The sequence below is a fragment of the Erythrolamprus reginae genome, chromosome 2 (assembly GCF_031021105.1).
Source record: "Erythrolamprus reginae isolate rEryReg1 chromosome 2, rEryReg1.hap1, whole genome shotgun sequence".
NCBI classification, from domain to species: domain Eukaryota; kingdom Metazoa; phylum Chordata; class Lepidosauria; order Squamata; family Dipsadidae; genus Erythrolamprus; species Erythrolamprus reginae.
The window spans coordinates 58,839,598-58,866,912 of record NC_091951.1 but is presented as its reverse complement, the minus strand read 5'-3'; the positions used below and the strand labels follow the sequence as shown (position 1 = coordinate 58,866,912).

The following is a 27,315-nucleotide window of genomic DNA, read 5'->3' as shown; positions in this document are numbered from 1 at the left end:
TCCTTCATAGCTCGCCCTCGCCTTTCTTCCCTTCCTTCCAGATGGGAGTGCCCCCTCAAGACACCCGCCTGACTGCTGGTACCCTGCTTTTTCTCTCCCCTCGTCCTTTCCAGCTCCTCTCCGGTGGCTGCCGGGTGTGGGATCCCCCTCCCCTCTCCCCTCGCTAGAAAGCACATGGTTTTGTCAACAAGAAGGGAGAAGTGCCAAGGAGCCGTAAATAAGCCTCGCCTGACCGATGCCAGGATCTTTCTTTCCCTTGTCACTCCCGCTTTTTTCTTTCTCCTGGACGAGTCCACACAATCGGCTTAACCCAGTTCCTGAAATAGCCTATGGCAGTGCTTCCCAACCTTGACAACTTGAAGATATCTGGACTTCAACTCCCAGAATTCCCCAGCCAGTATTTGCTGGCTGGGGAATTCTGGGAGTTAAAGTCCAGATATCTTCAAGTTGCCAAGGTTGGGAAACACTGGCCTATGGGACCGCCTCGCTTGGCGTGAAGCGGGAAATGATCACTGGGGGATGGAGTGGCTTGGCGACTTAAAATAGTTTTAAAATGGCGGGGGGGGCCCAGACACTTAGGCTGTATGGGGCCCCAAAATTCCTGATGGTGGCCCTGGGGACCATGCATGTTCCTCGGGGTTACATGTATCCTCTTGTCATTGCTCTGTGCCCCCACAAGGGGGCATGCCCCACTATTTGAAAAGGACTGTGGTAGCCCAACACAAGATTAGCTTCTCCCCAAAGGCAGATAAAGCTGTGATGAAAGAACATTTAATTTGCTACAAAAACAATCTGAAGTTTAATTAAAATGATGAAGTTGTAAACCAAACACTGGAAGAACCAATGCATTGAAAGTCAACAAGCAAATCAATTATAGGTCGCTAGTCTTTTAATGCCGGAAAACACACACATATACTCCATTAAATAATTTGTTGTGTTTTACAAGTAACTTCACAGTTCCCTTGTAATAAATAAAATGTTACAATTTTATTTCTGGCTCCAGTTCCAGAAGACAGAACTAGGGATAGCAAGTTACAGAGCTAATATCAGTCTCACAATCAGGCAATTGGATGAGTTTCTCTTCTAAGTTGATTATTTGCAGCTCAAATAATGTTGTGTGTGAGTGGAAAAGGGAAAAAAAGATAAGATAAAAGTTTGTAGTATTTTTAAATATTATTTATTTTTCTTGCACAAAATTTAAATTGTCATTGTGAGATATTAACAAACACTAAGATTTGGTTTTCCAGTTATTCAAGGAGGTTCATAATTCTATGTAATAGCAGATATCAAGCCTGATAATTACTAAATATTATTAAAGCACGTATAATACTTGTATGTGGGCATGCACAGAAAATCATGTTCCTCCTGTTACAAAATCTGCCTCCTAACAATACAATTCTTCATATGCGTACAGAAAGAACAAAAAAGGAATGTTATTGGCTACGTGTTATCTGTGCAAGCTTGCAACTCATGCAGCGGGGGAAAAGGATTCAGCTGCTAGATGGGAGAAAGATCCAAATATCCCACAACAAAATGGGCATACCATACTTCTAACTGCAGGTCTCTATTTCTCCATAGGGAAATCACATCCCACTGAAAAGGTGCATCAGGATGGACATAAATTAAGATTTATTTTTTGCACTCAGAAACAGTCGTTTGGATATGTGCAGCAGCAGCGAGTTATATTGCTTGAAGGTCAACATAATATTGTGCATTTAGAATTGCCACAAAATATGCAGTTTGGAAAATACTTAACATAGAGATAAAAGAATCTGAAAGAAGTTAAAATTCTACCGTTTCACACTAGTGAGTGCCGTAAATCAGGGGTTCTTCAAACATGGCAACTTTAAACCTGGAGGACTTCAATTCCCAGGATTCCCCAGCTAGCTTTGCTAGCTGGGGAATTCTAGGAGTTGAAGTCCACCAGGCTTAAAGTTGCCAAGGTTGGAGACCTCAGACACTTTGACAGGTTATAAATGGGATCCTACTACCCTGTGCAGAGGAAACCCAGATGAGTTGGGGTGTTTTATTTTGCCATACTTCACTCTTGCAGTCCGTATTGACTTTTCAGACTGAGAAATTATGTTGGACAAAATGAACAATTTCCCCAATGCAAGCTGCATGTTTAATTAATCCTTTGCTTTAGCCAGGTAATCGGCAAATTTGGAAATGGTCTCCTCCTGTTGTTCAAGAAGATCCAAGATAATGCCCATGGGAGTCTTCTTTAGGCCAATGTTTTCTATCTTGTTCTCCATCTTGTTCTTTAAATTTCGAAGCCGGAAGGATGCATGAAGAAACATCACTAGAGAAAGGAAAGCAACAGTAAGCCACAGATTCTTCACTTAGATCAGTGATTTTCAACCTTTTTTGAGCTGCGGCACATTTTTTACATGTACAAAACCATGGGGCACATTGAGGGGGGGCTAAAAAAAGTTTGAACAAAAAAATTATCTCTTCCTTTCGCTCTATTTCTCCCTTCCTCTTTCTCTCCCTTCCTCTTTTCTCTCTCATTCTCTCTCCATCCCTCTTTCTTTCTCTCTTCCTTCTTTCCTCTTTTTTGCTCTATTTCTCTCTCCCTCCCTACCTCCCTCTATGTCTTTCTCTCTCCCACCTTCCCTCCCTCTTTCTCTCTCTCTCTTGCTTTCTTTCTTGCTCTCTTGCTTTCTTTCTCTTGCTTTCTTTCTCTGTCTTTCTTTCTCTCTTGTTTTCTTTCTCTCTCTCTTTCTCTTTCTCTCTCTCTCTCTCTCTCTCTCTCTCTCGTTTTCTTTCTTTCTCTCTCTCTCTCTTTCTTTCTCTCTCTCTCTCTCTTTCTCTCTCTCTTGCTTTCTTTTTCTCTCTCTCTCTTGTTTTCTTTCTCTCTCTGAGCTTCGCGGCACACCTGACCATGTCTCGCGGCACACTAGTGTGCCACGGCACACTGGTTGAAAAACACTGACTTAGATAACTGGTGAAAAAGACTTGACACTGTTACAGTGGCAACCAACAAAACTGCTCTACTGACATACTGTGTTAAAGCAATGTTGTCGTTTTGTTTGGTTTTTTAATCATAATTGGTCAACTAAACCACAATAGCGTAAGCCAGTGAGGGTGAACCTTTTTTTCCTTGGGTACCGATACAGCGTGCGTGTGCATTATCACGCATGCACATGCGCCCATACCCATAATTGGTGAGGGTGAAAACAGCTTTTCCCCACCTCCCGGAGACCCCCTGGAGGCTGGAAAAGACCTGTTTCCCAACTTCGGGTGGGCCCAGTTGGCTTGTGTTTTGCCCTCCCCAGGCTCCAAAGGCTTCTCTGGAGCCGGGGGAAGGTAAAAACACCCTCCCACATCCCCCCGGAGACTCTCTGGAAGCCAAAAATGCCCTCCCCAGAGCCTCTATGTGAGCCAAAAATCAGCTGGCTGATTAACACATGTAAGTTAGAATTGAGCTAAGGCAACAGCTCGTGTGCCAGCAGATATCGCTCCACTTGCCACTTGTTGAACCCATGCCATAGATTTGCCAGCTAAAACTGTTACCCTGCCATCTGGACTGTAAATAAAAGTCCCTGCACCTGAATATCACCAGTAAAAGCATCTACTGATGCCGCTGCCTGTTTGCAGTTAATGAGAAATAGCAGGATGCTACTGGTATGGTAAAGGACGCTATACTGGTAGCGATTGCTGTGCTGCGTGTGCAGCTTCAGTTATCTATGTATCTGTTTGGTAATTCTTGTTATCAGCTTTCTATTGGAAATCTGTGAAATCTTTGTATATTGTACATACTATGGGTAAGCATCCTTTTTCCTGGCTGAGAATCACTCACTAACTCTTTGATGTCTGCATTGATTGCCTCTCTCCCAAAACTGATCAAGTCAAAATCAGGTTAAAATAATTACATGTGCTTAATAAAATTTCTGTTAAATCTGCTAAACTAATTATCATGAAAGTATGATGATCCTATTAACAAGATTATCCACTTTTAATATGATTAAATATACAGCACATGAATTATCAGAGTTCAGCTTAGCACCCAACTGCTTTTGTACTTTGTTTCATTGATGCTTAATCATAAGACAATACAGTGGTACCTCAAGATATGAACCCCTCGTCTTACGAAGAACTCGTGATACGAACCCGGGGTTCAGAAAAAATTTGCCTCTTCTTACGAACTTTTTTCGAGTTACGAACGCTAAACCCGAACTTCCGGGTTCCGCGTTAGGGAGGCTGCTGGGAAGTCCCCCCAGCTGTTTTAAAAGGTGACCGCCAGGCTGGGGGGCTTCCCAGCAACCCCCCGAACCCCAACCCGGAAGTTCGGCAAAAGTTCGGGGTTCGGGAGGTTGCTGGGAAGCCCCCCAGCCCAGCGGTCACCTTTTAAAACAGCCGGGCGGCTTTCCAGCAGCCTCCCGAAGCCAAACACCAAACCCGAACTTCCGCGTTCAGCGTTCGGAGGCTGCTGGAAAGTCCTACTTCTCCCCCCCCCCAGCCAAAACCCCAAAGCCTGTTTGCTGCCACACGATTTAGCCAGGACAGGAGCGAAGTGACGTGGAGGAATGGGGAGCTGAAACCGGGCGGTTTCAGTTTTCCATCCCTTCACGTCCCTTCGCCGCTAAATCGTGTGGCAGCAAACATGCTTTGGGGATTTGGCTGGGGGGGAGAAGTAGGACCTTCCTAACTCCCTGCCCCCCAGCCAAATCCCCAAAGCATGTTTGCTGCCACACGATTTAGCGGCGAAGTGACGTGGATGGATGGAAAGCTGAAACCGGGCTGTTTCAGCTTTCCATCCCTTCACATCCCTTCGCCGCTAAATCGTGTGGCAGCAAACATGCTTTGGGGATTTGGCTGGGGGGGAGAAGTAGGACCTTCCTAACTCCCTCCCCCCCAGCCAAAACCCCAAAGCCTGTTTGCTGCCACATGATTTAGCCAGGACAGGAACGAAGTGACGTGGAGGATTGGGGAGCTGAAACCGGGCTGTTTCAGCTTTCCATCCCTTCACGTCCCTTTGCTGCTAAATCGTGTGGCAGCAAACATGCTTTGGGGTTTTGGCTGGGGGGGGAGAAGTAGGACCTTCCTAACTCCCTCCCCCCCAGACAAACCCCCAAAGCATGTTTGCTGCCACCCGATTTAGGGGCGAAGTGACGTCAGCATTCTGGACGGGCGGGCGGCGGGCGAGGAGGGGGAAGCCTCGCGGGGAAGCCGGGCAAGAGCGATCTTCTGCCGGCCATGGGCGAGCGGCAGGGAGTCGCCCATGGCCGGCAGAAGATCGCTCTTGCTGACCTGCTGCCTCGCGGGGAAGCCGGGCAAGAGCGATCTTCTGCCGGCCATGGGCGACTCCCCGCCGCTCGCCCATGGCCGGCAGAAGATCGCTCTTGCCCGGCTTCCCCCCGAGGCAGCAGGTCAGCATCCTCGGCGGGCGAGCGGCGGGGAAGCCGGCGGCTGTGGCAGCTGCTGCAATAGGCTTCCTCGCCTCCTCAAAGCAGCCTCCCAAACCCGAACTTTCGCTGAGAAGCCCCGCCGCCCGGCTGTCACCTTTTAAAACAGCCGGGGGGCTTCTCAGCAGCCTCCCAATGCCGAACCCGGAAGTTCGGGTTTGGCGTTAGGGTTCAGGAGGCTGCTGGGAAGCCCCCCCCTGTTTTAAAAGGTGACAGCCAGGCGGCAGCGGTTTTTTGCGGTTTTTTGTTGTTGTTGCACGGATTAATTGACTTTACATTGTTTCCTATGGGAAACAATGTTTCATCTTACGAACCTTTCATCTTATGAACCTCCTCCTTGCACCAATTAAGTTCGTATCATGAGGTATTACTGTAGTTGAAACACTTCCAACAAATTAGAAACAACCTAGAAAGTGTAACAGCTTGTACATCATTTTCTCTAAGGACTTTAATCAATGTTTCCAAACCATGGCAAAACCATGCTGGGACACGTGTGCGCACATGCAAAGTGACCAAAGCTGCGGTAACAGGAATCCGCCCCTGCACCTAATGTTTTACAGAGACAAATGAATGAAGCTGCAGAAGAAACAGATGTTCAGTTTTACTGAGAGCCATGTAAGAAAAACTCACAGAACAAAGGAAACGTTATTCCAAAGAGAAACACCGCGATGCTTCCGAAAAAGGATATCAGGATGTAGCTCAGTAACAAAACTGCGAAGACAAAGGCAGCAGGGTAGTGCTTCTTAAACTTGCAAATGAAGTCTTTTTGGTAGGATGCACACACGAATGCTGTGAAGACCAGGATCACCACCAGGATGCCAACCAGCATATTCAGGGGATTCAGGAATCTGCAAAGAGATGGACAGTGGTGAGGAGAGTCCAAAAAGTGAGAATGGCACAACAGGACAGGCAGGATTCTTTGTATCCAAGCAGAATCACACATCCTCTTGGCTTCAGAATTTATGTCTCCGAGATGTATGGCTGCCTGCAAGTTGTTTAGAGTTCCCGTGACTTCTAAATGCCATACAGATAATCCTCAATTTGCAACCATTGCTTTAGTGACCACTCAAAGTTACAATAGCATTGGAAAAAAAGTGATATACAGTGGTACTTACAAACTTAATTCGTTCCATGACCAGGTTTTAAGTATAAAAGTTTGTAAGAAGCAGCAATTTTTTCCCATAGGAATCAATGTAAAAGCAAATAATGCATGCAATTGGGGAAACCACAGGGAGGGTGGAGGCATTGTTTCCTCCCAGGAGATTCCTAGAGAGGCCTTATGGAGGCTTCTCCCTGCCTCTTCTGGCCCTGTTTCCTCCCAGGAGATTCCTAGAGTGGTCCCACAGAGGCTTCTCCCCGCCTTTTCTGGCCCTGTTTCCTCCCAGGAGTTTCCTAGAGAGGTCCCACAGAGGCTTCTCCCCACCTTTTTCTCCCAGGAGATTCCTAGAGAGGCCCCACAGAGGCTTCTCCCTGCTTTTTCTGGTTACAGTTTCGGAGGCTCAGGTTTGTAAATGGAAAATAGTTCTTGAGAAGAGGCAAAAAAATCTTGAACACCTGGTTCTTTTCTAGAAAAGTTCGTAAGTAGAGGCATTCTTAGGTAGAGATATAAATATTTTCACACTTACAATCATTGCAGTATCCCAATCACATAATGGGGATGGGGGTATGGTCTGAATTCAGAAGCTTGGCAACGGGCATGTATTTAGCATGATGGCTGCAGTGTCTTGGAGGATCATGTGATAATCTTTTGCAATCTCCTGACAAGCAAAGTCAATGGGGAAAACCAGATTCACTTAACAATTGTGTTGCTAACTTAACAGCTGCAGTGATTCACTTAACAATTGTGTAAAGAAAGGTCCTAAAATGAAACAAAGCTCATTAAATAAACAAACAAACCAGGTCTTTAGCAAGGGAGACAAAGACTACTTCTCAGGCCTTTATTCCTATTCAGTTTATGATATTATCTTTGGTAGTGCAGTGGTTAGAATGCAGTACTGCAAGCTACTTCTGCTGATCACCGGCTGCCAGCAGTTTGGCAGATCAAATCTCAGCAGACTCAAGGTTGACTCAGCCTTCCATCCTTCCAAGGTCAGTAAAAGGAGGACCCAGATTGTTGAGGGCAATGTGCTGGCTCTCTGTAAACTGCTTAGAGGGTCTAAATGCTAATACTATTGCTATTCTTTTAAAATTTAGTTTTAGTGCAATATTTTCTTGTTTTGATTCAGAACAGAGCAATAGAGTTGGAAGGGACCTTGCAGCTTTTCTAGTCCAATCCCCTGCTCAAGCAGAGAGAGGGGGGAGGAGGAGAAAGTAAATACATTAATCCCTTGCTCTTTCATAGTTCATCTTTCATGGATTCTCTACTTCACGAGTTTTTTTCAAAGGGGGCTTATGGCCGCTATATCACGGATAATGAAGGAAAATCCAGGAGAACCGTGAAAGATAAATATCCAAAATACTGTATTCACGGCAATTGTTGTGCCCCCCCCCCGTCCATCCCCATTCCCAGCAGAGGCCTCGCGCCTTAGAACGCCGGGGTAGGGATGGTTTGTCTGGGGGGGGGGGGGACTGCAGCAGCGGCTTCCTTCAGCCTGCGCATCATAGGGAAGGCTCGGCTTGTCTTATCTTCCAGTTCGTGGACGTTTCTCAATTCTCTGAAGATTGTCCGCTGCCACCTGACTACAGGAAAGCTGCTACCACTGCTGCTGACCACTGAGAGACGCCGGTCTCTCTCAGCGGTCAGCAGCAGTTGGTTGTTAACAATACAAGGAGGGTTTTAAAAGTCCAAACACTCGTTAAATACATAAAAAATATCTTTACTTTGCGGAAATTCATTTTTCGCGGGTGGTCTTGGAACACATCCCCTGTGAAAAACAAGGGATCACTAATACAAATTTGCATGGAGGGAGGAAGGAAGAGGGGGGGAAAAGGAGAGGAAGGAAGGACCACAAATCCTGGCACTGACATGGCTTCAGAAGACACTTTGAAACAGCATGGCAATCTAGGGCTAGAAGGGATCTTGGAGGTCATCTAGTCCAATCTCCTGCTCCAGCAGGAGATCCTTACAGAATCATAAAATAGGACGGTTAGAAGGGACCTTGGTGGCCATCTAGTCCAACCCCCTGCTTCAGCAGGAAACTGTATATCATATGGAATAATGAAGATGGATGTGGATGCCTGTTTCTTAAATGTGTAGGGGTTTTGTTGAATTAATGTGAATTAGATTTTCATGTTTTTAGTAGCGGGTTTGTAGTACATTTAAATATTAGATTTCTCTCTTTGTTGTGAGCTGCCCTGAGCTGCCCTGAGTCCCAGGGCGGCATAGAAATCTGATTAATAAATAATGAATAAATAAATTATTTTGGTGCCTCTAACAGAGAGGAAAATTGCCAAAAATTAGGAGGAGTTTACTAGGACAAGGCTGCCATGCAGAGGAAGGCAGAGATAGTCCTTGACTTATGGCCACAATTGAGCCTAAAATTTGTTGAGTTTCACCACATTTTACTCAATGACATCTCCTGGCTCTAACAGTCATGTGCAAGCTAGGGAAGTACATCTGAAGGCTTGTGTAATGTTATAATGTACAGAAGTTATAGTTAAATGTGTGGCAAAAGGTGGTCTCTGGTTGTGTATTTCCAAATGCAGTAAGCGAGGTTGAACGTGCATAGTTTTAGAAGAAGTGTGTGTGTGTGTGTGTGTGTGTGTGTGCATACATACACATACAGTATATATATTAGATAATGTATCTTTTTGTGTGCCTATACTGTGTAATATCTATGTACACATATGGCATATCAACATAGGATTAAAGTGTATTTTGGATGTTCAGTAGTAGTAAATAAATAGACAGGGAAATTGTATCTCGTTGAGGCCTTTGAGGCAAACAGATGCCAGGCAAGGAATCCCTTGACGTGAGTAATGTCAAGTTGGGCATGTCTACCCAGCCACATCCTCCCAATCACGTGCCCACCAAGCCACGCCCACAGAACCAGTTGTTAAAAAATTTGAATCCCACCACAGTCCCCTAATCATCCTTGTTAATTTATTATTATTTATTAATTAGATTTGTATGCCGCCACTCCTGAAGGAGTGCACTTTTTCTAGGGTGTCAACATCTTTTTTTACATTGTGGTGACCAAAACTGAATGCAATATTCCAAGTATAGTCTTACCACGGCTTTATAAAGTGGTATTAACACTTCACGTGATCTTGATTCTATCCCTCTGTTAAGTCAACCTAATCCCTCTTGTTAATGCAGATGGTTGAAAGCTGCCCAAAGTCACTGGGAGTCAGATGGAATACAAGTTTGAAAAATTATTACAATTAAATCGAACAGCAGAATACAAACAGAAACAGCAGAACACGATACAAATAAATAAGATGGTTTTAAAGTGATTTGCATCCCAAAAAACTAAAATAGCTCAGGAAGTAACCACTGGTATTTAAACTCTAAATGGCAGAGAAGCATAGTTAGTGAATGATTATCAATGAAAAATATACAGTGATCCCCCGCTCGTCGCGAGGGTTCCGTTCCAGGACCCCCCGCAACGAGCGGGTTTTCGCGAAGTAGCGCTGCGGAAGTAAAAACACCATCTGCGCATGTGCAGATGGTGTTTTTACTTCCGCAGCGCTAGCGAGGAGCCGAAGATTGGGGGTGGCGCGGGTGTTTTAAAACGTCCCCGCCGACATGGGGGGCTCGCTAGCACCCCCCTAACCCGGGTTTGGGGTTCGGGGGGTGCTAGCGAGCCCCCCATGTCGGTGGGGACGTTTTAAAACACCCGCGCGACTTTCCAATGAGTCCCGAAGACAAACGCGTTGTCTTCGGGACTCATTGGAAAGTCGCGCGGGTGTTTTAAAACGTCTCCGCCGACATGGGGGGCTCGCTAGCACACCCCCGAACCCCCAACCCGGGTTTGGGGTTCGGGGGGGTGCTAGCGAGCCCCCCATGTCGGTGGGGACGTTTTAAAACACCCGCGCGACTTTCCAATGAGTCCCGAAGACAAACGCGTTGTCTTCGGGACTCATTGGAAAGTCGCGCGGGTGTTTTAAAACGTCTCCGCCGACATGGGGGGCTCGCTAGCACACCCCCGAACCCCCAACCCGGGTTTGGGGTTCGGGGGGGTGCTAGCGAGCCCCCCATGTCGGCGGGGACGTTTTAAAACACCCGCGCGACTTTCCAATGAGTCCCAAAGACAAACGCGTTGTCTTCGGGACTCATTGGAAAGTCGCGCGGGTGTTTTAAAACGTCCCCGCCGACATGGGGGGCTCGCTAGCACACCCCCAAACCCAGGTTGGGGGTTCGGGGGTGTGCTAGCGAGCCCCCCATGTCGGCGGGGACGTTTTAAAACACCCGCGCGACTTTCCAATGAGTCCCGAAGACAAACGCGGAAGTTTGACGTTTGTCTTCGGGACTCATTGGAAAGTCGGGCGGGTGTTTTAAAACATCGCTGCCGGCATGGGGGGCTTCCTAGCAGCCCCCCAAACCCGGGTTGGGGGTCCGGGGGGTGCTGGCAAGCCCCCCATGCCGGTGGCGACGTTTTAAAACAGCCGCGCCGCCCCCAATCTTCGGCTCCTCGCTAGCGGGCAGGCAGGCGGCTCCTCGCTAGCGGGCAGGCAGGCGAGAGCTAGCGCCAGTGAACGGCTTGTCCGCGCTCGCTCTCGCCGCTTTGGAGCTGAGTCCTGAAGCGAATTCGCTTCAGGACTCAGCTCCAAAGCGGCGAGAGCTAGCGCCAGCAAACGGCTTGTCCGCGCTCGCTCTCGCCGCTTTGGAGCTGAGTCCTGAAGCGAATTCGCTTCAGGACTCAGCTCCAAAGCGGCGAGAGCTAGCGCCAGCGAACGGCTTGTCCGCCCGCGCTCTCGCCGCTTTGGAGCTGAGTCCTGAAGCGAATTCGCTTCAGGACTCAGCTCCAAAGTGGCGAGAACTAGCGCCAGCGAACGGCTTGTCCGTGCTCGCTCTGGCCGCTTTCGAGCTGAGTCCTGAAGCGAATTCGCTTCAGGACTCAGCTCCAAAGCGGCGAGAATGAACGGTGTGGGCGGGCGAAGGGCGGGCGGCAGCGAGGAGTTTGCGTGGGCGGTGGGGAAACTCCTTGCTGATGCCCGCTGCTCGCCCTCCCGCCAGCAAGAGGGGGAAGACCCAGGGAAGCCGCCCAGCAGCTGATCTGCTGGGCACCATCTACGCATGCGGGTTGAAAAATCGCGAATTACCCTGTTCGCAATGGTCGGGGACGCAATAACCGGGGGATCACTGTATACAGTAAATCAATGTTCTCTCTCTCTCTCTCTCTCTCTGTGTGTGTGTGTGTGTGTCTCTCGCTCTCTCTGTGTGTGTGTTTAGAATAGAATTCTTTATTGGCCAAGTGTGATTGGACACACAAGGAATTTGTCTTTGGTGCCTATGTTCTCAGTGTACATAAAAGAAAAAGATACATTCATGAGGTACAACACTTAATGATTGTCATGGGGTCAAATAAGCAATGAAGAAACAATCAATATTAATAAAAATCTTAAGGACACAAGCAACAAGTTACAGTCATACAGTCATAAGTGGGAGGAAATGGGTGATAGGAATGATGAGAAAAAAAAACTAGTAGTAATAGTAGTGCAGACTTAGTAAATAGTTTGTGTATCTAATTCAGGTTATTTATTCAATTTTCAATTTTCAATTTTCTCTAAAACATCCTCCAGAAATGCCAGAAGACAAGTCCCATCATGGCAGATATTTAATTGGGAGAGACTGCATTAGATCCACAAATTTCACCTTCCTTATCTGCATCAAAGGAAACTATAGTTTGGCCACAGATTGCAGCTAAACTATTGGAAATTTTTTGGAAAATAACATCATGATCCATTATTGTTTTGTCAAAGAAGGAGAATATACCAAAGGCAACTCTTACAAGACAACATAGAACAGTGATGGAAAACCTTTTTTCCCTTGGGTGCCGAAAAAGCATGGGCATGCACTATCGCGCGTGAGCGAGTGCCCACACCCATAATTCAATGCCTTGGGAGGGCGAAAACAGCCTCCCCTGTGCCTCGGAGACCAGCAGGCTCATGTTTTGCCCTCCCCAGGCTACAAAGGCTTTCCTGTAGCTGGGGGAAGGTAAATACACCCTCCCCCATCCCCCAGAGGCTCTCTGGAAGTCAAAAACACCCTCCCAGAGCCTCTGTGTGAGCCAAAAATCAGCTAACCAGCACACACATGTACGTTGGAGCTGAGGGAGGGCAACAGCTTGTGTGCCAGCAGATATGACTCCTCGTGCCACCTGTGGCACCCGTGCCATAGGTTCGCCATCACTGACATAGAAGAACAGACTACTGGACTTTTGACTACGGTAATGGTGAAACATCCATAATAAAGTAGTACTATGAAGTATACAGTGGTACCTCTACCTACGAACGCCTCTACTTATCAACTTTTCTACAAAAGAACCAGGTGTTCAAGATTTTTTTGCCTCTTCTGAAGAACCATTTTCCACTTACAAACCCGAGCCTCCGAAACTGTAACCGGAAAAGGTAGGGAGAAGCCTCTGTGGGGCCTCTCTAGGAATCTCCTGGGAGGAAATAGGGCCGGAAAAGGTGGGGAGAAGCCTCCGTGGGGCCCCTCTAGGAATCTCCTGGGAAGAAACAGGGCCTCCACCCTCCTTGTGGTTTCCCCAATCGCATACATTATTTGCTTTTACATTGATTCCTATGGGAAAAATTGCTTCTTCTTACAAACTTTTCTACTTAAGAACCTGGTCATGGAACGAATTAAGTTCGTAAGTAGAGGCACCACTGTATATTCTGGGCAAAGAAATATGTCATTTTGAAACGGCCTAGTTTGTGAATGAACCATTCTTGCCGTCCTGTCCAAAGCTAATTCTGGAACACTGCCTGCTATGACACATCCACTAGCATCCACTCTCATAAACATCCAATAGGGTTCCGTTCGTTTAAGATTCATTGTCAAAATATTGGATGCCAAAGATACGGCTGGAATTAGCAAGTGTCAGCCCCCGTTCCTTCACAACAGTTGTTGACCACCTGCTGTTGCTCATTTGAAATCCAGAGGGCTGTACTATAAGCCGTCTCTCTTCAATGTCTGAGTCACTTCTGGTCAGCCACAGCTATATTTAGAGAAGAGGGGTGGGAGCCTTTCTGGAAATTCTGCCTGGAAAAACTGAACAGTTAACTCCAGGCAGAAATCACTGCTGTGTATTGATTTCATATGGAATGTGACTCTAAAAAAAGGTAAGCTTTGTATACTGCATTTAGTACCCCCCCCCCAAAAAAAATGACTGCAACAACTTAGTTTAAGTTAGTTCAGAAATATTAGGCTAAGACTCAGTCGGGGATTAGTTGAATACCATGCAAAGCTATCTACATGGGGCTACCTTTGAAAAGTGTTCGGAAACTTCAGATCGTGCAGAATGTAGCTGCGAGAGCAATCATGGGCTTCCCCAGGTATGCCCATGTTACACCAACACTCCGCGGTCTGCATCGGTTGCTGATCAGTTTCCGGTCACAATTCAAAGTGTTGGTTATGACCTATAAAGCCCTTCATGGCATTGGACCAGAATACATCCGGGTCCGCCTTCTGCCACATGAATCCCAGCGACCGGTTAGGTCCCACAGAGTCAGTCTTCTTCGGGCCCCGTCAACTAAACAATGTCATCTGGCGGGACCCAGGGGAAAAGCCTTCTCTGTGGTGGCCCTGACCCTCTGGAACCAGCTCCCCCCGGAGATCAGAATTGTCCCCACCCTCCTTGCCTTTCGTAAGCTCCTTAAAACCCACCTCTGTCGTCAGGCTTGGGGGAACTGAACTACCCTTTTCCCCGTAGGCCTATACAATTTATGCATGGTATGTTTGTGTGTATGTTTGGTTTTAATAAGGGTTTTTAAATTATTTTAAACATTAGATTTGTTACATGCTGTTTATTACTGTTGTTAGCCACCCCGAGTCTATGGAGAGGGGTGGCATACAAATCTAATAAGTAAGTAAGTAAGTAAGTAAGTAAGTAAGTAAGTAAGTAAGTAAGTAAGTAAGTAAGTAAGTAAGTAAGTAAGTAAGTAAACAAACAAACAAACAAACAAACAAACATCTTTCTAATGCTGTCCATAGCCTAATGTACACCTAGAACAGGGGTATCAAACCCAAGGCTCTGGGGCTAGATCTGACCCGTCGGGTGCTTGAATCTGGCCTACAGGGCTGTCCTAGAAACACTAAGTACTGGCCTGTGGTACCAAGTACTGGCCTCTGCCACCAGTGATGCTGACATGCCCAGCCTGGCCACACCCACCCCGGCCCCCGAAGGTCAAACATGACCTTGATGTGGCCCTCCATGAAATCAAGTTTGACACCCCTAGCCTAGGGGATGTGTTGACACAGTGGCTTAATGATGTTGGAACTGCTGGATAGAAATAGTCTGCACTCCACCCCTTCGAGACCGGCTCTGTGAGACAGTCCAAACTCCATTGCATATTCCCCGGTTCCTGCCCACCTCAGCAATTCAAAATTATGCGATGCTGTACATAGATAAATGGGTACCACTTCAGTGGGCAAAGCCTAGCTTTGTTTGTGTGCACAGAGAGCAGAAGCCAGTACTTGACCTGGCTGGATGTGAGCCATTGTGACATAAGGTGAAGCGAGGAGACCGGTGTGGAAACCTGGAAGAGCCAACAACCCGAATGCCTCTAGTTAGCTGGTGTAATCTAGTTCGCCTCCTGTGGTGCACCAAGGATAGGCACGGAAGCGCCAAACAGAATGAACTAGCAATTTAGGTTGTCATGACGCAATTCAAAGTTTGGGTTATGACCTATAAAGCCCTACATGGCATCGGACCAGAATACTTACAGGACTGCCTTCTGTCGCTTGAGCCCCAGCAACCAGTTAGGTCCCACAGAGTTGGCCTCCTCCAGGTCCTGTCAACTAGATAATGTCGCTTTGCAGGGCTGAGGGGAAGAGCCTTCTCTGTGGGGGCTCCAGCCCTCTGGAATCAGCTCCCCTCGGAGATTTGTACTGCCCCCATCCTCCTTGCCTTCTGGAAGAATCTGAAGACACACTTGTGCCGACATCATCAGCCCCGCCTATGAATGAATGTATGTTAAATGGAATGTATGTTTGGTCTGTCAGAAGTGACTGGTTTTTTAATTAAATTGGGATTTTAGATTGTTAGTTTTAGTTTAATATTGGATTTCAGATTTTGTATTGTTCTTTTATATGCTGTAAGCCGCCCCGAGTCCTCAGAGAAGGGCGGCATATAAATCCAAATATTATTATTATTATTATTATTATTATTATTATTATTATTAGCATGTATAGATTTCCCTGACACTGTATGCCATATGGTAAATAAATACCTCTACCTAGAAGCATTGATTGATGAGTTGTTATTAATTTGGCAAGTCACAAACTAATGAAGTCCAATTTGCTAGCATGATACTAGCACGATGCTGAGTAAGGACTTTTACTCAATTAACACTTATACAGCTAATTTTATTTATTATTTATTTATTTATTGGATTTGTTATGCTGCCCCTCTCCGTGGATTCGGGTGCTGAATTACATTGTTTTTGGCTTCCACATTACACCTGAGCTACCAAGTTTTGGAGACAGTAATTTTTGACCTTGCTATGCCAGAGAGATGACCGGGAGTCTTACTCCCTCAGATTAATGTTTAATGGAGGCCTTGACTGAGGGCCTGACCAATCATTTTACAGCTGCTAGAATCTCTGGTTTGACACATGAAGGTAGTTGTATATTAAAACTCATATTTGTCACAGAGCACATCATATTGCCATGCATGGTCAGGTCACTTCTGGTCTAAGCAAAATTAACGGCTACTTAGGACACCATACGGGGCAGAACCCATGAGGCACCTAATGGATCTGAGACACCTTCAGATGTTGCTTAGGATGTTTTTCAATATTCTGACAGGTTGTTGATTGTCTTTCAATGTGATGGTCTCAGGGTGCACATTACTGTAAATTTTCGGAAGATGAAGTATCAGAAACAATGCCTGTGGTACCAGAAGAGAAATACCAGGTATGGTTGCGACTGATCCCTGACTCTCAAGTAAACAACTATAAGGCAGGAAAAGCTTTCATTTTTAATGCTTATTGTTTTTAATGTTTGGCTTATTTCGCAATATTGTAAACTGCCTAGAGTTGCTTGACAGTGTGATTGGCATGTAAATTGAATAAGTGAAATAAAAGCACCATGATTTTCCCCCCTCTCCAATTGCTTTATTTAAAAGTAATACATTTTCTTAGACAAGGATGAGCAAGATGATTCCCTGCCTAGAAAGATTCAGCATACACAGACGTACACATTTAAAGCAGTAATCATAACAGCAGCAGACAGCTGGCAAGTCTACTAGATTTGGCAGAAAGAGATCAGGAAAGGTTTACTAGGTTGCCATATGTTTCCCTGCAGTGAGTCAACGTTCAATGTTCTAGTTTTTCATAGGCAGTGAATGCAAATAGAAACCACAATAAGATGAAATTGTACAATAAGATGAAATTGTTCAACCCCAATAAGATCAAATTGTTTCAATAAGATGAAAATTGCAAATTAAACTTCATATTTAGGTCTTTTGTATTGGATTTGTTATCATTTCCAAATTACAATTAGTGATAACCAAGATTAGGTTTTTTAAAAAAATTTGTAACAATGAATACCCCCTTAATGCAGTGTTTCCCAACCTTGGCAACTTGGAGATATCTGGACTTCAACTCCCAGAATTCCCCAGCCAGCAAACGCTGGCTGGGGAATTCTGGGAGTTGAAGTCCAAATATCTCCAAGTTGCCAACGTTGGGAAACACTGCCTTAATGGTAAGAAATTAGCATGTTCCAAAAGCAGTCATTCAGAATATTTAACTGCATAAATGCTTGTAGATTGATCTAGTGCCGTGATGACGAACCTAGCGGAGCCATATCTGAGGGCATGCAACACACTGCCCTATATCAGTTACAACGCACATTCACATGCTGGCCAGCTGATTTTCGGCCTTCCAGACGGGGGATGCCAAAGCATGATTGGACACACAAAGAATTTATCATTGGTGCATTTGCTCTCAGTGTGCATAAAAGAAAATATACATCTGTCAAGAATCATTAGGTACAACACTTAATGATTGTCGTAGGGGTCAAATAAGCAGTCAGGAAACAATCAATATTAATAACAATCTTAAGGATTTTTTAAAACAGTGTTTAGATCAGCTTTTCCCAATCAGATCCCTCTAGATGTGCCAGACAATAACTCCCAATTCTCACTATCCCAAACCAGCACAACTACAGAGGAGGGATATGTATATTCCCGTAATTTTTGTGTTCAGTTCTGGAGACCTCACCTACAAAAAGATATTGACAAAATTGAACGGGTCCAAAGACGGGCTACAAGAATGGTGGAAGGTCTTAAGCATAAAACTTATCAGGAAAGACTTAATGAACTCAATCTGTATAGTCTGGAGGACAGAAGGAAAAGGGGGGACATGATCGAAACATTTAAATATGTTAAAGGGTTAAATAGGGTTCAGGAGGGAAGTGTTTTTAATAGGAAAGTGAACACAAGAACAAGGGGACACAATCTGAAGTTAGTTGGGGGAAAGATCAAAGGCAACATGAGAAAATATTATTTTACTGAAAGAGTAGTAGTTCCTTGGAACAAACTTCCAGCAGACGTGGTTGGTAAATCCACAGTAACCGAATTTAAACATGCCTGGGATAAACATATATCCATTGTAAGATAAAATACAGGAAATAGTATAAGGGCAGACTAGATGGACCATGAGGTCTTTTTCTGCCATCAGTCTTCTATGTTTCTATGTTTCTATTTCCAACCATCACAATATGACTCACTGATTCACAATTTTTCTTAGTCATTTCACTAACAGACTAGACTTTTCCTTTGAGTGGTCTACTTCTGAGGTTCAAGGAATGCAGAAAATGAGTAGCTGAGTTGGCAGCAATTTGGATATACATTTCATTGTAATAATAGATTTGAATCTTCGTGATTTTGAAATTATAATTGTTATTAAGATGTTATTAAGAAGGCCAATAAGGGTTATGAACCATTTCTAACTTAAATATAAATGATATTTTAAAAATTGGGATACAAATGTGTTCTGTTGTGGGAAGCCACCCCACCCCTAGAAGAATGAAATATTTTGAGAATATTTTGATTTTGATCCCCTTATATAGAGCGCTGGTGAGACCACATTTGGAGTACTGTGTTCAGTTCTGGAGACCTCACCTACAAAAAGATATTGACAAAATTGAACGGGTCCAAAGACGGGCTACAAGAATGGTGGAAGGTCTGAAGTATAAAACGTATCAGGAAAGACTTAATGAACTCAATCTGTATAGTCTGGAAGACAGAAGGAAAAGGGGGGACATGATCGAAACATTTAAATATGTTAAAGGGTTAAATAGGGTTCAGGAGGGAAGTGTTTTTAACAGGAAAGTGAACACAAGAACAAGGGGACACAATCTGAAGTTAGTTGGGGGAAAGATCAAAGGCAACATGAGAAAGTATTATTTTACTGAAAGAGTAGTAGATCCTTGGAACAAACTTCCAGCAGACGTGGTTGGTAAATCCACAGTAACCGAATTTAAACATGCCTGGGATAAACATATATCCATTGTAAGATAAAATACAGGAAATAGTAAAAGGGCAGACTAGATGGACCATGGGGTCTTTTTCTGCCGTCAGTCTTCTATGTTTCTATGTTTCTATATTAAAAAGGCAGACTATATTATTTCCCTAAAGGGAGAAATGGAGCACGGAGATGGTATATGTTCTTGGGAGACAGAAAGCAGCCCCACCTTTGTTAATAGCCCTCAGCAGATGTCAGCACTTAAGAGATAAAGAATTTATCTCTCTGAGTCTGCGGAGAGGGGTGGCATACAAATCTAATAAATAATAATAATAATAATAATACAAATCTAATAAATAATAATAATAATAATAATTATTATTATTATTATTATTATTATTGAAAGAAGGCAACTCTCTAGGCAAAATAAGGCAAGACAAAGACTACAGATAGAAATCCATTCAAGATGTAAATTTTTTGAAATGTCCTGCAGCAAGGTCTGAACAAAGGTAGGATTATCCCTCATCCACAATAGGAATTGCCCAGCACCCCTTCACTGATATCACCCTCAGAAACGTCAACCAAACCTAGCTCAGACAAACATCTAGGATTTGTAATTTGCCTATAGAGCCATTTATGAGCCTTACATAACCCCTACATGGCCCCATGGGAGTTTGACAGAAGCCAATATAATACATGTTCTTGCACAAGAACAGGAAGTTCAAGTGCAAAGCCCAAAGAAGGTATGCAAACTGCTCACTCTCAAATCTATTTTGTCAGCTGCACCAGAAACCTAAACATGTGATCCTGTTTATCAAAAAATGGACTCTCTTTTCAATCAGCCTCCAGACTGCAGTACCTTTCTATCAGCTTGAAACTGAACCAGATGGATATTTCTTCCCACACTCTCTTCTGGATAAATCAGCTTTACCAAACAGAATTATTTAAAAATTTATTCACATTGTCCCAAACTACAGTATATGGCATTATATCTCCACATATCCCAAAACAGAGAATAAACAGAGGGTTATATTCACTACTCTTCAATCACAAGTTTTATTTCAGAATTCAAAATATATATGAGTCAATCATGGTGGGAATAATCAGCAGAAAAAAAGAGAAGGTGGCCATCCTAGTACTTGTTGGCTGGACTCTATAAAACAGAGTTGTCAAACTTAAGGGCCACGGGCCAGATTTGGCCAGCTTCGATCTGGCCCATGGGGCTGCATTGGAAACATGAAGGACCAGCCCACAATGCTTCTGCCAGCGACAAATGGAGCTCGGGCAAGGGTTGAAGGAAGTCCTCCCAAGCTCTGTTTTCAGTTGAGAAATCCTCCTGCAGCCCTCTGCCAGTGAAAATGGAACTCGAAAGGGCCACACACTGGCTGCAGGATGTTGAGCTGGCTATGCCCCCTGGCCTTCCCGAGGTCAAACACAATCCTGATGTGATCCTCAATGAAATAGAATTTGACACCCCTACTAATATCTCCGGGACCGCCTTCTGCCGCACGAATCCCAGCGACCGGTTAGGTCCCACAGAGAGGGCCTTCTCCGGGTCCCATCAACTAAACAATGTCGTCTGGTGGGACCCAAGGGAAGAGCCTTCTCTGTGGTGGCTCCAACCCTCTGGAACCAGCTCCCTCCAGAGATTAGGCTTGCCCCCACCCTCCTTGCCTTTCAGAAACTCCTTAAAACCCACCTCTGCCGTCAGGCATGGGGGAATTGAAACATCTCCCCCTTGCCCATGTAGTTTCTGTGTATGATTCGACTGTGTGCTTGTTTTTTATATATTGGGGTTTCTTTTGGATTTTTTAACCTAAAACTGTAATTTAGATTGCTAAATATTAGATTTGTTACTATGAATTGTTTTTTACCATTGTTGTGAGCCGCCCCGAGTCTATGGAGAGGGGCGGCATATAAATCCAATAAATCTAATCTAATCTAATAAAAGATGACACAGAGATGACAGTGGCAGATCTGAAGCAAGACCGGAAATGGAGAGTGCTGATCCATGAAGTGGCTGAGGGTTGGACACAACCGAATGACTGATGATAAATCTCATTAAAGAAACAAATAACCAAATAAATGAATAACATTGCAAATCCTAAGACTGAGTGGAAACTTTCGGACTCAAACTTAAATTGCTAGTGCATTCCTAAACTAAGAAAAGAAGCAGTGTAGCACCTATCAAACCTATCCCTGTATGCTTCCCACAATTATCTAGTCTTGCAAGAGCAACATTTGAATCAGTGAGTCTGTATACATTGTTATTTTTAAAGAATGTTAAGCCATTACAGAAAAGCTTCTTCTCCAATGGCAGGCATTGATACAATCTTATTGAAGATACATAATCCACCAGGCCTGATATCATCTGAAGTCCTCCAAGTTATAGTCATGACATACCATAGATCAGTGATTTTCAACCTTTTTTGAGCTGCGGCACATTTTTTACATGTACAAAACCATGGGGCACATTGAGGGGGGGCTAAAAAAAGTTTGAACAAAAAAATTATCTCTTCCTTTCGCTCTATTTCTCCCTTCCTCTTTCTCTCCCTTCCTCTTTTCTCTCTCATTCTCTCTCCATCCCTCTTTCTTTCTCTCTTCCTTCTTTCCTCTTTTTTGCTCTATTTCTCTCTCCCTCCCTACCTCCCTCTATGACTTTCTCTCTCCCACCTTCCCTCCCTCTTTCTCTCTCTCTCTTGCTTTCTTTCTTGCTCTCTTGCTTTCTTTCTCTTGCTTTCTTTCTCTGTCTTTCTTTCTCTCTTGTTTTCTTTCTCTCTCTCTTTCTTTCTCTCTCTCTCTTTCTTTCTCTCTCTCTCTTTCTCTCTCTCTCTCGTTTTCTTTTTCTCTCTCTCTCTCTCTTTCTTTCTCTCTCTCTCTTTCTCTCTCTCTTGCTTTCTTTTTCTCTCTCTCTCTTGTTTTCTTTCTCTCTCTGAGCTTCGCGGCACACCTGACCATGTCTCGCGGCACACTAGTGTGCCACGGCACACTGGTTGAAAAACATTGCCATAGATGATACCAGAAGCAAGGTTAGTCATATGACGCCCCTTAAATATAGTTCTTCTTAAGAGAGATTTACTGAATGTTATCAGCCAGCACATGTTTCTTTGTGGATATAGAGTTACATTAGTTCTCTCTACTGAGGAAAAGCTTTGTTTATTTATTCCACACTTTTGTTATACAGTATATAATGATGGCAGGAATAGCCAGGACAGGAAAGCATCCAATATAAATAATCAAACTGAATGGGTGCTCTATACTCCTGCTGAGAAATAAAATATGTCCCTGGATGGAAAATATTGCATGAAAAGTAAGCTGGTGGCACCAGGAAACCAGCAACAAACATGCAACAAATATCTGAATTAATAAGCAAACGAATGAGCTGCTACTGGATTATTTTCTAACATCTGTTGTACAGGAAATAGAAAACGTTCTCCAATACATTTTATTGTGACACTCCAACCTACATATACTAAAAACCAGAATGTGGTGATGTGAATCATAAAAAAAGCAATGCAGGCACCTCCCCTGGAGCCCACTAGCTTCCTGCTCACCCACAGCGGAAGTGTCAAGCTACAAACTTAAATCTAGTATTGTTTTCGTGGCTCAGAATGCCCCTGGGTTCCTGATAGACCCCCATATTTATATTTAGAAAACAAAAATTCAATTCAATTCAATTCAATTTATTGGATTTATATGCCGCCCCTCTCCGAAAACCCGGGGCGGCGAACAACAGTCATGAACAATATACATGAACAATATACAGTAAAAAATCCAATACTAAAAACTAACTTAAAACCCTAAATGTATAAAACCAACATACGTACAAACATACCATACATACAGTTGTATCAGCCTAGGGGGGGGGGAAGAAGTCTTAATTCCCCCATGCCTGGCAGCAGAGGTGGGTTTTGAGTAGCTTATGAAAGGCAAGGAGGGTAGGGGCAGTTCTAATCTCTGGGGGGAGTTGGTTCCAGAGGGCCGGGGCCGCCACAGAGAAGGCTCTTCTCCTGCGCCCCGCCAAGTGGCATTGTTTCGTTGACGGGACCCGGAGAAGACCCACTCTGTGGGACCTAACTGGCCGCTGGGATTCATGCGGCAGAAGGCGGTCCTGGAGATATTCTGGTCCGGTGCCATGAAGGGCTTTATAGGTCATAACCAACACTTTGAATTGTGACCGGAAACTGATCGGCAACCAATGCAGACCGCGGAGTGTTGGTGTGACATGGGCATATTTGGGAAAGCCCATGATTGCTCTCGCAGCTGCATTCTGCACGATCTGAAGTTTCCGAACACTTTTCAAAGGTAGCCCCATGTAGAGAGCGTTACAGTAGTCGAACCTCGAGGTGATGAGGGCATGAGTGATTGTGAGCAGTGACTCCCGGTCCAAATAGGGTCGCAACTGATGCACCAGGCGAACCTGGGCGAACGCCCCCTTTGCCACAGCTGAAAGATGTTTCTCTAATGTGAGCTGTGGATCGAGGAGGACGCCCAAGTTGCGAACCCTCTCTGAGGGGATCAATGTTTCTCCCCCCAGGGTAATGGACGGACAGATGGAATTGTCCTTGGGAGGCAAGACCCACAGCCACTCCGTCTTGTCTGGATTGAGTTTGAGTTTGTTGACACCCATCCAGGCCCCAACAGCCTCCAGGCACCGGCACATCACTTCCACTGCTTCGCTGACTGGACATGGGGTGGAGATGTATAACTGGGTATCATCGGCATATTGATGATACCTCACCCCATGCCCTTGGATGATAAACACAGACCAGTATTTTGGCTATAATAATATATGTAATACAAATTGATAATTAATAATAATAATAATTAGTAATATAATTGAAGAACCAGGTGGCACAGTGTTTAGAGTGCAGCACTGCAGGCTACTTCAGCTAACTGCTAGCTATATTTCAGCAGTTCAAATCTCACCACCGGCTCATGGTTGACTCAGCCTTTCATCCTTCCAAGGTGGGAAAATGAGGACCCAGATTGTTGGGAGCAATACACTGATTCTATAAACTGCTTAGAGAGGATTATAAAAGTGGTATATAAGTCTAAATGCTATTGCTACTAAGTATCAATAACTGTTGGAAGGGTTGATACAAATATGGATTAGTTCTTCCTACTGAGGAAAAGGTTTGTTTATTTATTCCATGCCTTTGTTATAAATAGTCATAGCAGGAATAGCCAGGAGAGGAAAGTATCCAATATAAATAATCAATTTATTTATATTTAATGTGACGTTAAGAAGCTGAAACCACCCCCCAGAGGCCCTGCAGAAGAAAAAAGTCTTCAAATAAAGGATAAATAAAGGCCACTGTGAATAATAATAAATAATAATAATAATAATTTATTGGATTTGTATGCCGCCCCTCTCCATAGACTCAGGGCGGCTAACAACAATGATAAAAACAGCATGTGACAATCCAATAATAAAACAACTAAAAACCCTTATTATAAAACCAAACATACACACAGACATACCATGCATAACTTGTAATGGCCTAGGGGGAAGGAATATCTCAACTCCCCCATGCCTGGCGGTATAAATGAGTCTTGAGTAGTTTACGAAAGACAGGGAGGGTGGGGGCAATTCTAATCTCCGGGGGGAGTTGGTTCCAGGGGGGCGGGGCCACCACAGAGAAGGCTCTTTCCCTGGGGCCCGCTAAATGACATTGTTTAGTCGACGGGACCCGGAGAAGGCCAACTCTGTGGGACCTTATCGGTCACTGGGATTTGTGCAGTAGCAGGCGGTTCCGGAGGTAGTCTGGTCCAAAGCCATGTAGGGCTTTAAAGGTCATGACCAACACTTTGAATTGTGACCGGAAACTGATTGGCAGCCAATGCAAGCCACAGAGTGTTAAAGAAATGGGGGTGAATCTTGGAAGTTTTCTGGGTTCCCAACCCATCTGATTTCTCTACATGTAAGAACTCATAGCATCCTCTTCACATCAAATTCTATTCTAATTCTAGAAGACCATCCTGAAGGTAGCAAGGTGGCAAGCTTCAAGTGGTGACCTATAAAATTATTGGTTTAAAAACATGATGCATTAAAAATTGTCTTCTCTTACAGCCTCTTGTCCATCAATGGAAATATTCAAAGGCCCTCTTTGTTTCTGTGAGCTGTCCAAAAACATTAAGGGCAAATAGTTGTGATATAATCATTTCAAAAAAACAAGCCAACACTGGCTGAGGTGGGGGCATTACAAAGAGCACTGTGGATCATGTATGCTGTACAGCAGTGTTTCCGAATGCTGGCTGGGGAATTCTGGGAGTTGAAGTCCAGATATCTTCAAGTTGCCAAGGTTGGGAAACACTGCTGTAGAGAACACCAATTCAATTTTAGAGAAGATATAAAGCAGTATAGGAGATAAAAAGAACACAAATATTGCCCAACAAACTTCATTGGTTATACTGAATATGTATTATCTGGCTTCATTTTATTTATACAAATGCATTTTCATATTTCTTTTTTTTTCATATCCAAATGAAATTGTGTTCATGTTTAAGGAGAATTATTTACAGTATATTTTTCCAAAAAGTCCTATTAACCGAGAAATGCTTTTGAAATGCTGAATTATTTAAACAGTGACACATCACTTATTTTTTTCCAAGTAGTGCTAACCAACAAGGCTACTGAAATGCTAAACATACTCTGGACACAAAGTAGCACTGTGAAGATTTCATTTTTTATTGCTCCTTTGAGCACTGCAGAGACAAAACATTATTTTTAAAGATACAGCTGCCTTTAAAAAGAGACAACCACTTAAAAGAATTTGTTGATAATCCCTTTAAAGGCCATGGAGGGCCAAAATAAATGTTATTAGTCACACCCTCTGTCATCAATGGCCTCCAAATTAGTGTTTCCTTGCTCCACCTCCAACCACCACCTTAGAACAAAAAACCCTTATGTGGCAACTCCTAAAATGGGATTTAAAAATCTATTTTTTTTTCCTCATGGAGCTGCATCTCTTGCAGTTTATTATGTAAAGCAGAACAGCTTCCTTTATTTTTATAAAATGAAAGCAAACCTTTAACTGTGTCTAAAATATTTATCCTGAGATTAAATCCCAGATTCTCAAATATGCCCAACTCTCCCCATCCCATTCACTGCTTTACCCACTAAAGAAACATAGAAACATAGAAGATTGACGGGAGAAAAAGACCTCATGGTCCATCTAGTCTGCCCTTATACCAGTTCCTATATTTTATCTTAGAATGGATATATGTTTATCCCAGGCAATGTTTAAATTCAGTTACTGTGGATTTACCAACGTCTGCTGGAAGTTTGTTCCAAGCATCTACTACTCTTTCAGTAAAATCATATTTTCTCATGTTGCTTCTGATCTTTTCCCCAACTAACCTCAGACTGTGCTCCCTTGTTCTTTGATTCACTTTCCTATTAAAAACACTTCCCTCCAGATCCTTATTTAACCCTTTAACATATTTAAATGTTTTGATCATGTCCCCCCATTCCTTTCTGTCCTCCAGACCAGTGTTTTCCAACCTTGGAAACTTGAAGTCCAAATATCTATACAGATTGAGTACATTAAGACATCTCCAAATGGAACAACCTCGTTAACTTTAGAAAACGTGCACCGAGGACAAACAGCTGCGTATATACACATTGACATTCCCTCCATCTTAAAGCGGGGAAGGTAGGCCTAATTCGGGGAGTTGTCACAACCGCAACGGTGCTCCAGGTGGGGAAGATGGTTTCAAGGCATTTTGGAGGGGGTCACCTCTCCTTCACCGGAAGGCTTGTTTACTCCATAGGGCAGCTGCTTCCCACATCAGAACAGCAGCCTAAACGCAATGCCATTGCAAGCGATGGCGTCCTTTGTTTTTCTCCTTCTGCAATGGGGCGGCGGGCGAGAAAGAGATTCCCGGAGCGTAAAGCTCGCCGTCGCTCCGCTTAGCCCTTAAGGGGACCAAGCTACTCCCGGGGGGGAGTCCCCCTCCACGCCACTCATCCTCCGTGACACGCGCTTACTCACCCCACGATGGAAAACACGGCGGCAACCACCACGAGGTAGTTGGTCTGGTAATAGAGCAGGTTGCTGATCACCCGGTTGTTCCATTTGGAGATGTCTTTGAAATCCGGCACGGCGAAGCGGTCGTGGCCCGGGATGAAATCGTCCCACGATCTCAGCGGCGCGACTTGCACGTCCATGGTGGCTCTCCCATCCGGCTTTGCTGAGGCAGGAGCGGCGGCGATAGCAGCAGCGCTACCAGAGGAGGCGGCGGCGAGACGTCAGCAAAAACCGGGTTAAGAGCGACGGGCTGGCTTTGCGTTTGTGCTCGCCTCGCCTGCAAAATTTGCAAGTGCGCC

The 27,315-nt window shown here is 44.5% G+C and overlaps 1 protein-coding gene across 1 annotated transcript; it reads right to left on the bottom strand.

The window, feature by feature from the left end:
• Positions 1 to 1,163: 1,163 nt before the first annotated feature.
• ARL6IP5 (ARF like GTPase 6 interacting protein 5) lies at positions 1,164 to 27,315 on the bottom strand. Its single transcript, XM_070738192.1, has 3 exons — positions 26,981 to 27,315; positions 6,039 to 6,256; positions 1,164 to 2,302 (listed from the first exon to the last, which is right to left on the bottom strand). Exons 1-3 carry the CDS (start codon positions 27,154 to 27,156, stop codon positions 2,130 to 2,132), a joined length of 567 nt encoding a protein of 188 aa, XP_070594293.1. The 5' UTR covers positions 27,157 to 27,315; the 3' UTR covers positions 1,164 to 2,129.